Genomic DNA, 12,602 nt, shown 5'->3' on the forward strand with positions numbered 1-12,602 from the left:
GATTCTACAGGGCTTCCTCCAGGCATCCAGGTTTTTCCTCCAGGTTCTTTATCCAGGAAGTCTTCCAGTGATTTCTCCGGGAATTCCGCAAGTGATTTCTTCAGAAATTCCTCTCAGATTCTCTTCAAAAGTTCATTCAGGAGTTCCTTCAAAAATTTCAGAAATCCTTCAATCATCTTTTCAGGGATGTACCCAAGAACTTTTTCAGGATTACGTGATGTTTTTTTTTTTTTGATTATTTCTATAATTTGTGGAAGAATTCCTCCAGCGAATGATATTGGAAGATAATTTAAAAGGGATGCATACAGGAGCCAGGAAATTCTCGGTTAGTCTTCAGAAAAGTTTGCTATTTTCAAAAGATTTCCGCTATAATTTCTTATGAAAATTTTGTAAACAACAGCGTGAGAGCTGAAAGATTAAATAATGCTTTAAGAATATAATGTTAATATACTCAATTTCACAGTTCTGCGTACAGTTATAAAAGCTAGTAGCTAGTAGTGCTAAGGGTGCTTGATCTCCCCCCCCCCTCCTGACCGAAAGGCTGGCTACGCCCTTGGTCAGAATGGGTTAAAAGCGGAGCATCTACGAGTTTTGTCCTAAAATTATTTACGTTCGACCTCATCAGCTCAGGGAATATTGCAAGACAACATCTTCTCAAAAAATAAAACATGAAACTATAAAAACATCACATTTAATTTTTACAATAAAATCTCAGGTAATATATACCTTCACAACTAAACTATCTATGAAAGCGCAGCTCTGCATGGTTATGATTATGAACTGTATCTATGAGCATTGATCAACACTTATATGGCACATCGACAATGAGTACTGAGTAGTGACAATGGCACACTCCTACAACAAATTCCTTCTCCGGCGGACATCAGTCATGAATCTTTCCTTGGCAGGTACAGGTGGCCAAACAACTCCGTTGTCGTTCCAACCCTTCCGGTGTGACGGTATTACAGAGCCAGCCGGGCCACGTTTTGTAAAGCTCCCGGCAGTTGGCCCACAAATCTGCCGAACTACACGTGTTGGTACACAGCCTGAAAGAAATCGGTGTCGGAATTAGTACCCATAAACGTAAATTTATCAACCAAAAACCCCGCTTACTTAATCTTTTTCGAGTGGCAGTGCTGGTGGCAGGAACCGCACGGTTTACCTCGCCTGTAGGGCGTGCCCAGTTTATCTTCGTGGTTTCCGCTGAAAATCGAAATTCAAATGAACCATTGCAGTAACAAATTTGCTCGTTGAACACGCAAACTATCGGTAACTCGGTGCATTAGCTTTGAAAGCTCGATAAAACCGCGCACAATAAATGGAGCGTAAAATGCGCCCAAATTTAATTAAACTCGAGTTCGGCTTTCAGTTTGTTTGATTTGCAGTGCTCGACAAGCATCAGTTTCACAAATCGATTTGCATCGATTAACCTTGCCACTTACATTGGACAGTAGTTGCACACATAGTTGTAGAATGGCTTTCCCCGGGGACCACCGCGAGCGCACTTGGTCAGTCCGCAGCCCACTTTATGCGTTGCTGCCCAGACCATTTGCGTGTAGTGCCCAACCGCTACCAAATCGTTTTTGTGCGATCCATAAGTGAAGTTTTGTCGCTCCTGGAACCACGTTTTTAGGGCGAACAACCTATAAATGACAGAAATAATCGGGAAATTTAATGAAAAAACAAATACAATCAATCAATAAAAATTTGTATGGCAACCACCTGGTGGTGAACAATTTATTATGAGAATAAATTCGGTTGAACGAACGTTCAAAAATGACGTTACCCTTTACGTTCTCTTTAGAGAGAATGGGAGTTTATGAATCCACTTGTAAAGCCTGGGCGAGGTCTTCAACCTCTTCCCGGTAACCTTAGAAAAGCTCGGGTAGGAACCAGTAGTAATTTTGGTCGTAGGCTAACAGGGGATGGAGGGACTGCTTCTGCAAATCTGATCCTCACTTCTCTAGGATAGGAGAGGTTAACAAAAGCATCTGTTCCCTATGATAAGGACGGCTGATCCACGTCCGAGTGCCATTGGGGATTACGAAGGTGATGATTTTGTTTGCGGTTTTCTGTGGGAAAGTGAAGGAGGGAAGATTTTTTGCTTTTTTTTTCACTCATACTCCCATAAGAAACCCCGTAGGAAGAAAGAGTGTTTCCCGGCTCATCAACCTTCGTAGTTCCCAATTGAAGGACTCTGAGCTCAACTAAACCCCTTGGTCCTCCAAAAAGGTAGAGGGTTGATGTCTGCCATGCCAGACTTACTTTCAGTCCTAAGTACCCACGATGGTCCATGCTGGGCTATTGCCCTGTGGCCAGGTAAAATTTCTGTCGACTTGCTTTATTTCGTTGTTGAGACTGCGGCGCCATGAGCCTCTGGATCTGTCTCTGCTGCGATGTCCTCTTCTTCTTTTTTCTGGCTTGACGTTTCAACTGGAACTTGGCCTGCCTCTCTTCAACTTGGTGTTCTTTTAGCACTTCCACAGTTATTGATTGAAAGGCTTTCTTTGCCTGCCATTGCATGAATTTGTATATTGTGAGGCAAATACAATGAAACACTACGCCCAGGGAAGTCGAGAACCCAAGTAACATTTTAAGCTTTGTTCGGCTCTACAAGAGATCTACATGACCAATTTTATAAAACTTGTAATAAAACTGATTTATACATCAAAACCTTTTGATAACCTCTTTAAGAGCATCTTCCAGCCAAGTGGACCACTCGGGGAGAGATTTTGCAATAAACCCGTTTACAATAAACCCGTTTTAAAACCTAGTTGAAAAATGTTCCATTCTCGATTGTTGTTGTTATTATTTTTTTTAATAAAAAAAACTATGACAGTTCAAGATGCAGAGAAGCTTCTTCGATGGCACGTAAAGTTCAGGAGGATACATCATTCGTAAGTAGAAAGCGATCATTTCTAAGTTATATTTTAGTAGTTATTGTGTTGGTAGGACTATGCGCATTCAATTTTACCGTGAATATTGGGGTTGCAGAAACATAAAATTGATGCGCTTCGAAAATAGTGAATATTACCATCTTGGAATTAAATAAATCAATTTGTTAATTTAGTAAAACTATCTCGAATCACAAGAAAACTCAGCCGAGAGATTTTATTTATGTGAGCATGTCATGGAAATGGTGGCAAACTATCAATTCATTGCTAATTTGAGCAAAATTGACTGTTTTCCATTCACGTTTTCTAACTTTTCAATATGGCGACGTCCATAATCAGTGAAAATCAAACGAAAGCAAGTTTACTTTTATGATGACCACAATAAACCTAGCAGTGTCGTAGTTTCTGCTTTTCCACCAACAGATGTCGCTACTAATCGAACGGATCACCATCTGTAGAGAGTTTTAACAGTTTTATTGTGGTAATAATTATTGCCAGAAGGTTTACATATCGGAAAGTTTTGTTTACTCTTAAAATCTGTCTTTATGGATATCTTCAAATATACTATAAAACATTTTATCAATGGTTTTCATAAAAGCAGTCATAAAACTGTGAGTTTTAATTATTACTGTAATAAAATCCTAATAAAAATCAAACAAAACCAATCAGCAATGGAATTGTTACTTGGGAAAAGTTCCCGACCGGAACAAGAATCGAACCCTCCGTCTCTGGATTGGCGATCCAAAGCCTTACCACTAGGCTAACTGGAAACCCCAGCTGCGATGTCCTCATGGGTTCCAATCTAACGCTTGCTTGCGGATTTCGTGTCCACCCCTGCGTAGAATATAACGAGCAACATTGTAGAGGAGACGGATGTCACCGGTGTTTGCGGCTTTCTCGCCTTCGTCGACTAGAGAGTCCGCCTACGCTCTTTTGTTCAGTCTACATGAGCGTTTCACTTTCTTTTTGAGAGCCGAATAGCGCTGACGGGCTACGGCTTTGGCTCATCTTGTTTTCGCTCACTCTATCGCGACTTTGGTGTTCCTTCGCTCTTTTATCTTCCTGGTATCATCTGAGATCCAATGCTTCTCCGGTTGCGTATCTCACCCAAATTATTCTCGCCGGTGGCGCTGAAGGCGTTCTTGATGATGCTCCATTGATCTTCGTGTTTTGCGGTAATTCCTCCCTGGAGCCCTTTGCCATCATGTACTTTATCTTCGACACATTAATGACTAATTCAATTCGCCTGAGTTCATTATTTAGTCGGATGTACAATTCCGCCATCGTCTCAAATTTGCGAGCAATAAGATCAATATCATCAGCGAAACCAAGCAGCTGAAAGGACTTCGTAAAAATCGTACCATTTGTGTTTATAACAGCTCTCCTTATTACACCCTCTAAAGCAATGTTAAACAGCAAGCACGAAAGACCATCATCCTGCCGTAACCCTTTGCGAGATTATAAAGGGCTCGAGTGTCTTTGATACTCGAACTACGCTCATCACTCGATTCATCGTCGCCTTGATCAATCGTATCAGTTTATCCGGGAATCCGTATTCATGTATAATTTGCCATAGCTAGTCTCGATTGATTGTATCATACGCCGATTTGAAATAGATGAACAAGTGATGTGTGAGCACGTTGTAATCGCGGCATTTCTGCAACACCGGGCTGATGGCTCATATCTGCTTCATTGTAGCGCGTTCACCCATGAATCCAGCCTGATATTGTCCCACGAATTCTCTTGCAGTCTGTGATAGACGTCGGCATAAAATTTTGGCAAAGTATCTTGTAGGCAGCGCTCAGTAGTGTGATCGCGCGATAGTTCCCGCAATCCAACTTGTCGCCCTTTTTGTAGATGGGAATGGGACATACCTTCCATCCATTCCTCCGGTAATATTTCCTGCTCCCAAATCTTAGTAATCTGCGTAGTGCTCTCACCAGTGCTTCACCGTATTTTAGTAACTCGCTTGGAGGTCAAGGGCTGGAAATATTTCGTCCTGCGCACGTACCTACTCGGGGCCGTCCATATACCACGTGGACAACTTACAGGGGGGAGGGGGTCTGAGAAAAGTCCACGCTTGTCCACGGAGAGGGAGGTTGGGGTCTGTCAAATGTCCACGCGGACAATTTTGATTTAAGAAAAAAAAATTAAAAAATAAACAGCAGCGAAACAAATTATGTCGTATTATTAATGTGATTATCCTACATGACAGTTATCTATCATATGATTTTTATTAAATTACTTGTTTTTTGTTGGCGACGGCTACTTAAATTTACATAGCAAAAGTTATTGGAAAATTATAAGGATTTCGAACTGTCTAGTAAAAAATACTAAACAAAATTGTGAAGTGTTTAAAATGATGCCATAGATCGTAACAGTGATGAAGTTTCTATCAGATCTTAGTTAAAATTCTGCATGGATTTCTAAAGGTTCATATCACTTTTCAATGCTGCTTTCGGAATACATACAGTGTATCAAACAATTGTCCGTACACCAATTTTTTGGCCAAAATAATTTTTCATTCAAATGATCATAACTTTTTTATACATCAATCAAATACGCTGAAATTTTGACCAATCATAAACCATATATTAAAGCTCCATTGGTAAAATTTTGAGCGAGATCGAATAAGTTTTCTGAAAGTTATAGAACTTTTAGTAAAACTTATAAGATTTTTGAACACATTTTTAAAACATTATATCTCAATATGTACTCGATGAAACTTTTTCCATTTTTTATGTGATACAGCTGATACCTAAGGTTTTTATATGCAGCTTCATTTGAGGTTTTATATTCACTAAAAAAAATATGAAAAATCTGTGTATGTTCAGAGCGTCATTTGGAAATTCATCATATTTTGATCAATAAAAGTGCCAAGTGTTTTCAACGTTTTCAAACTCTCTTAAAGTAATATTTTTATACAGGACCTACTAAACTACATATGAAGAGTAGGTCCTATGTATTTTTCGTTCAGTTAATGCACTTTTATTGGTGGAAAACGTTTGGCAGATAATATGTGCAAAATAAGGCAAATTTTTAAACATCGTCAACTTTATAAGCACATTTTTTATATTTTTTGTAGTGAATATAAAACCTCAAAGGAAGCTGCATATGAAAACCTTAGGTATCAGCAGTAACACACAAAAAATTGAAAAAGTTTCACCGAGTACATACTGAGATATAATGTTTTAAAAATGTGTTCAAAAATCTTATAAGTGTTTCTAAAAGTTCTATAACTTTCAGAAAACTTATTCGATCTCGCTCAAAATTTTACCAATGGAGCTTTAATATATGATTCATGATTGGTCAAAATTTCAGCGTTTTTGATTGACGTATAAAAAAGTTACGAACATTTGAATGAAAAAATATTTTGACCAAAAAATTGCTGTACGGACAATTGTTTGATACACTGTATCTGTAAATACTTTCAAGTCAAAAAATTTCTTCTAAAATATAAACTATTTTATAGAAAATTAAAGTCAAAATCATATAATTATGAGTGAATTTTGAAACTGCGCTATATACTTTCGAAATGTTGCTGTATTTATTGTTTTTCGGCAATGAATACACAATCTTTGATAATTTTGATGATATAAAAGCAGAGACAAACAGACGTCTCACTCTACCCACTTTCCATCGTTTCCCTTTCTAACGGACTATTCAAATATTCTGTAGTTCGCAAATCTCTCGCTCATGGCGCTCGCATCGATTTTGCTCCTGTTTGACGTTTGCTCACTACCGCCATCTACTCAGTAGTAGGATTACGAAACACAGTGTAATTAGCATTGGGCGGTTATGCTTTTGTGACGATGATATTAATCACACTTAGTTCCAAGTGATACGTCTGTTTGTCTGTGATAAAAGCATAAAAGTCATCTATGAAGATGGGGCAATCATTGTTGAATATTCAGAGAACCATAATAGCCTATTTAGATAGATTGTTGTACGAAAATATTCGCAATATGTAAAATTAAGAAATATATTTTATGCAATTCAGTATCATAATTTCCATTTTATAGGACTTATTTTGGTATCATAATGGCCAATTTTTCCGAACTGGTCCATAATGCAACTGGAAATAACTACATAACGAAAATAGTTGCATAATGTTCATAATGCAACTCAGTTGGGTTGCGTTATGAACATTATGCAACTCAAATTAGTCGTATAATGAAAAAAAAATCATTGCATAAAATTTGGTATGGAACTCGTTATAAAACTCGATTTTTTTTTCAGCACTTTTCGTATTTATCCAACTCGGCAAGTTTCGGTGGATAAATGTACGACTCGCGCTGAAAAAAATCAACTTTTTGCAACTGGTTACATAAATAACTATTAGTTAATGCATCATTTTCTAAAAAAATTTTTTTTTTAATCACAGTTTTTTTAAATAAAAAAACGATTTTTTTTCTGAAGTCCACGTGGACATTAGGGAGGGGGTCGGGGTCAGCAAAAAGTCCACGCTTGTCCATTGGGAGGGGAGAGGGGGTCAATAATCACGATTATTCTGTCCACGTGGTATATGGACGGCCCCCTCGTAGATCTGTTACCACGCCATCTTCGGTTCTTGCAACGTCGCCATTGAGGTGCTCATCGTAACGCTGCCAACGTTGCCGTTGAATCAGTTCGTAATCTTTCATTTTCGGTTTCTGTAACGGTTTTTGGGTTTCGGAAACAGTAGGTCGTTGGCCTAAGGTCCCCTATTCACCGTGGGGGGCTGCCCCCTTCCACCAGGTATAGCTTCCGGTGGAAGAGCATTTCATACTCAGCCGTTGGATGCCAGAATAGACGCTGTTTTAGCCGCACCTTCTTGGAGAACAGACGCTCGGGTCGTACCTCCTTAATCTAGCTGAAGTCAAAAGGACAACAGTGTCCAGGCTGCACTACCAGCTAAACACACAACTCTTAGCTGGCGGTCTTTGTCATCGATTGACCCGTGGATGCATGAGGTAGGTACTTGTGAAGACCAGACCTATGTTGGACGCTCTTCTTGTCGACTCACCGTATTGCATCCCACTTTAGCATCATATGCAACATCATGTAAGACTTAGCTGGACCCCATTTCCATCCTATTTGTTTATTTTTAATTTTCGTATTTTTAGTTTGCATAAGCACAAAATTAACGGAATCAATCGATACCGTAATCATTTGTTTTCGAATAGGACAAATTTTGGAGTGTAAGATTACTAAGGCAGCCTATTTAATGCACCCATAGGTAAACGAAAATGCACCATAGAAACACAAAAATGCACCATAAATAATTAAGCAATGTACCGATAAAATGTACAGCATTCTCCATAAAAAAATATAAATGTTCCATAATAAATTAAAAATGTAGCGGTAAACCAAAAAAAAATCTAGTTAAAAATGAAACATTGTATCAATAAAAAAATAAATAAAACACCATAAACATATAAGTTTGCTCCATAAAAAATAATAAAAATATCCATAAATAATGAATATTTGCTCCATAATTATACCATATTTGCTCCATAAAAAATTGAAATTGCACCATACATATCATCAAATTGCACCATAAACAAATTGTAAATTTTACCACAAAAAATGTAAAAGCTACATAAATTTAATCTTATTGTACCATTGCTGCAGTGCAGTGCTGAAAATTTCATTTCGTCATATCTAAATTCAACCACCTACAGCTCATTTTAGAAGCTGAACCTGAGAATATGGTATATGAGAAACTTGTGCGGCTAGACCAGTTCTGAAAGAAAGTCACGGAAAAACCGCTATTACTCGAATATTTAATGTAAATGTCACGGACTATCTTTGAAAAATGCCAAATGATATTCACCGTGAATATCATTGGCATTTTTCGAAGCCAGTCCGTGACATTTACCTTAAATATTCGGAAAATAATGGGTTTTCCGTGACTTTCTTGCAGAACTGGTCTAGCCGCACAAGTTTTTCATATACCATATTCTCAGGTTCAGCTTCTAAAATGAGCTGTAGGTGATTAAATTTAGATATGACGGAATGATTTTTTCAGAACTGCTGCAGTGTCCAACGACATATAGTTTTAGGATGTGGATGGAAAAATTTTAATATGAAAAGTAAAAAGAAAATAAACAGAAACCATGTACCGAAGCACGCATCTATGATCGAACGACTTAAAATATGGAAACACTATGAATGCAATTTACGAGATAATCGCTTGCTGTTCGAACTCGCTAACGCTCGTCGGACTTAAAAACGGGATAACATCTCTGTTTGCATTGTACCGGGCAAATTCTTGGATTTGTGGAAAACCTAGAACCGAATCGACACAGTTACAACGCATCCACAGGCTACGCCGCATGTATTAAAAGAATCCGCATTTTGAAAAAGGGTTAACCATATTCGTGGAGTTTATATAATATGTAATGTAAATATATTATATTAATTATTGATTTCAATTTGATCGGAAAAATTATCAAAAAATTAATCCATGTTTTATATAATTATAAAATAAACTAAGTATCCTGATAACAACTGACGTTCTTTTTATTATATTCTTCGATTATCAGGAGGAGCAGAAAACGGGCTTGGTGGTCTAGTGGCTACCGCTTCTGATTCGTATGCAGAAGGCCATGGGTTCAATCCCTGGCCCGTTCCTTTCATCCTACTTTATATCTTTCTATCCACTTTCTCTCGCTCTCTCTTCTCTACATATACAACTCATGTATATTCATATGTTCATAGTCTTCGCTAGAACCAGAAACGAATGGGAAAAAGTCGTTTCCCTCCCTTCCAACTTCTACTCACAGCACAGTATATATAACGCCTACAAGTTATGCAACCAAAGCGTGCTGTGCCGCTTGACCTTATTCACCACACAATCTATCACGAACACTATTAAAAATTTTATTTAAAAACCCCTATCCATGGATCGCATCACCGACCCAACGGTGACTCCCAGATCGTCCGTCCTTTCCGTTTAACAAATACCCCAGTCCGTGCTGGTTGTGGGGATGCAGAGGTGATCTCGGTCTTTAGTAGCAACAACCAGCACACTAGAATGTTAGAACATTCCTTTCCCTTCCTAACTGACTATAAGGACGTGGCCGGCGCCGTTATTGATCAAGAATGTACAGTGTATCAAACAATTGTCCGTACAGCAAATTTTTGTCAAAATAATTTTTCCATCAAATGTTTATAACTTTTTAATACGTCAATCAAAACTGCTGAAATTTTGACCAATTATGAATCATATATTACTGCTCTATTGGTAAAATTTTGAGCGAGATCGAATAAGTTTTCTGGAAGCTATAGAACTTTTAGTAAAACTTATAAGATTTTTGAACACATTTTCAAAACATTATATCTCAGTATGTAGTCGATGAAACTTTTTTAATCTTTTCTGTGTTACAGCTTATACCTAAGGCTTTCATATGTAGCTTCGTTTGAGGTTTTATATTCACTACAAAAAATATGAAAAATTTGCTTATGCAGTTGACGGTATTTAAAAAATCACCATATTTTGAACATATAATCTGCCAAACGTTTTCTACCAATAAAAGTGCATTAACTGAACGAAAAATGCATAGGGCCTACTCTTCATGTGTTGTTCAGTAGGTCCTGTATAAAAATATTACATTAAGAGAGTTTGATAAAGTTGAAAACACTTGGCACTTTTATTGATCAAAATATGATAAATTTCCAAATAATACTCTGAATATATACAGATTTTTTATATTTTTTTGTAGTAAATATAAAACCTCAAACGAAGCTGCATATGAAAGCCTTAAGTATAAGCTGTAACACAAAAAAGATTGAAAAAGTTTCATCGACTATATATTGAGATATAATGTTTTAAAAATGTGTTCAAAAATCATAAAAGTTTTACTAAAAGTTCTATAACTTTCAGAAAACTTATTAGATCTCGCTCAAAATTTTACCAATAGAGCTGCAATATATGGTTTATGATTGGTTAAAATTTCAGCGTTTTTGATTGACGTATAAAAAAGTTATAAGCATTTGAATGAAAAATTATTTTGACCAAAAATTTGCTGTACGGACAATTGTTTGATACACTGTATAAGCTGCTTAAATTGCACTTTGAGAATAAGTGGAGTGTCCCAGCCCTTATTCATTTGGATCTCAGTGCAATTGGTACCAGCTCTGATCAATCACGGAGGAGCAACCATTGACATGTATAGTCAGATTTGATTTTTTTTTTTAAATTAAGGCAGAAGGAGCAGAATATAGCCTTTTAAATTCCACATATTACCATATATTTACATATTTCCAGAGCTACTAGCCGTTGAAATACTGCTAATGATGCAGAATTTGATTAATTTTTGTAGATTTTGCATTCTTTGAGGTAAAATTTATAGTTTGTTAATGGTGCAATTTGATGGTGTCAGGCCATTCGGCCGAAGGTCATTAGGCCGAAGGCCATTCGGCCGAAGGTCATTAGGCCGAATGGTCACTAGGCCGAATGGTCATTAGGCCGAATGGTCATTAGGCCGAATGGTCATCAGGCCGAATGGTCTTCTTCTTGCCGTTACGTCCCCACTGAGACAAAGCCTGCTTCTCAGCTTATTAACTGAGAGCTTCCTCTGCAAATGACCATTTTGCATGTGTGTATCGTGTGACAGGCACGAAGATACTTTATTGATGCTGAATCTACTGATATTTTACCCATGAATTTTTCCTTCTTTTAAATATAGGCTGTTCTTTCTAGTATCATTGCTGAAATAGTTTTTGGCGCTGAAACTGCTGATATTCAATTCATAAATTTTTCCTTCTTTAAAACATAGGCTATTCTTTCTAGTTCCATTGTTAAACTAGTTTTTGTCAAAAATTGTTGGAAAAGGTAAAAACAACGGCTAACTTTCAATTCGTCCTGATGACCATTCGGCCTAATGACCATTCGGCCTAATGACCATTCGGCCAAATGACCATTCGGCCTAATGACCTTCGGCCTAATGGCCTTCGGCCTAATGACCTTCGGCCTAATGACCCAGCATCTTATTTATGGATATTTTTATTATTTTTATGGAGCAAACTTATTTGTTTATGGTGTTTAATTTAATTTTTTATTGATACAATGTTTCATTTTTAACTAGAAAATTTTTTGGTTTACCGCTACATTTTTAATTTATTATGGAACATTTCTAATTATTTATGGAGAAAGCTGTGCATTTTGTCGGTACATTGCTTAATTATTTATGGTGCATTTTGATTTTCCTATGGTGCATTTTGCAATTATTATGGCCGCAATAACCTTTTACCGATTACTAATGGCTCTGTGACCCTACACGGAAAAATATTATAACCCAATGAATAAGCTTTAAAAACGCTAATTTGACTAAACTGCTTAAAGTTTTAACTCAAAGTTGGGTTGTTTTCTCCCTCGCCCCACCACAATGTTTTCGAAAACAAAGAGAGAAGCACCGACGCATCCGCTGCTCTTCCGTGGAAGAAGCCAAATTTGGGTTTTCTTGAGTTAACCCAAATTTGCGTCAATTGAGGCCTCCGTTGGGTGAAAATAACTTACCACTGGGTTTAATTTTTTTGCCGCTCTCAAACGAGAACTACTCACTCGCCACTATCGCTGTTCGACGCAAATTTGAGTAATTCCACGGAAGACCGGGATTGCGTCAAAACAACTTAAATTTGGGTTCATTTGTAGTTCCGTGTATCTAAAAAAATCATTACAATCTACATACTACAAAATACTGATTCAATAGGGCACTGCATTGT

At 37.3% G+C, this 12,602-nt stretch overlaps 1 protein-coding gene across 3 annotated transcripts in view; it reads right to left on the reverse strand.

Moving 5' to 3' along the window:
- Positions 1–623: 623 nt before the first annotated feature.
- The window catches only part of LOC109423909 (serotriflin), a 43,944-nt gene continuing 31,965 nt past the window's right edge, over positions 624–12,602 (reverse strand). For 2 of the 3 annotated variants that reach the window (XM_062849806.1, XM_062849805.1), the window contains 3 exons: positions 1,443–1,643; positions 1,114–1,203; positions 625–1,046 (listed from right to left, as the gene is read on the reverse strand). In XM_062849806.1, coding sequence (XP_062705790.1) covers positions 884–1,046; positions 1,114–1,203; positions 1,443–1,643 — 454 coding nt within the window. In that variant the 3' untranslated portion in view covers positions 625–883. Of the gene's footprint in view, positions 1,047–1,113; positions 1,204–1,442; positions 1,644–12,602 lie in introns of all 3 variants that reach the window. The other variant, XM_062849807.1, reaches the window with a different exon arrangement.

Source organism: Aedes albopictus, chromosome 2 (genome assembly GCF_035046485.1).
Source record: "Aedes albopictus strain Foshan chromosome 2, AalbF5, whole genome shotgun sequence".
NCBI classification, from domain to species: Eukaryota; Metazoa; Arthropoda; class Insecta; order Diptera; family Culicidae; genus Aedes; species Aedes albopictus.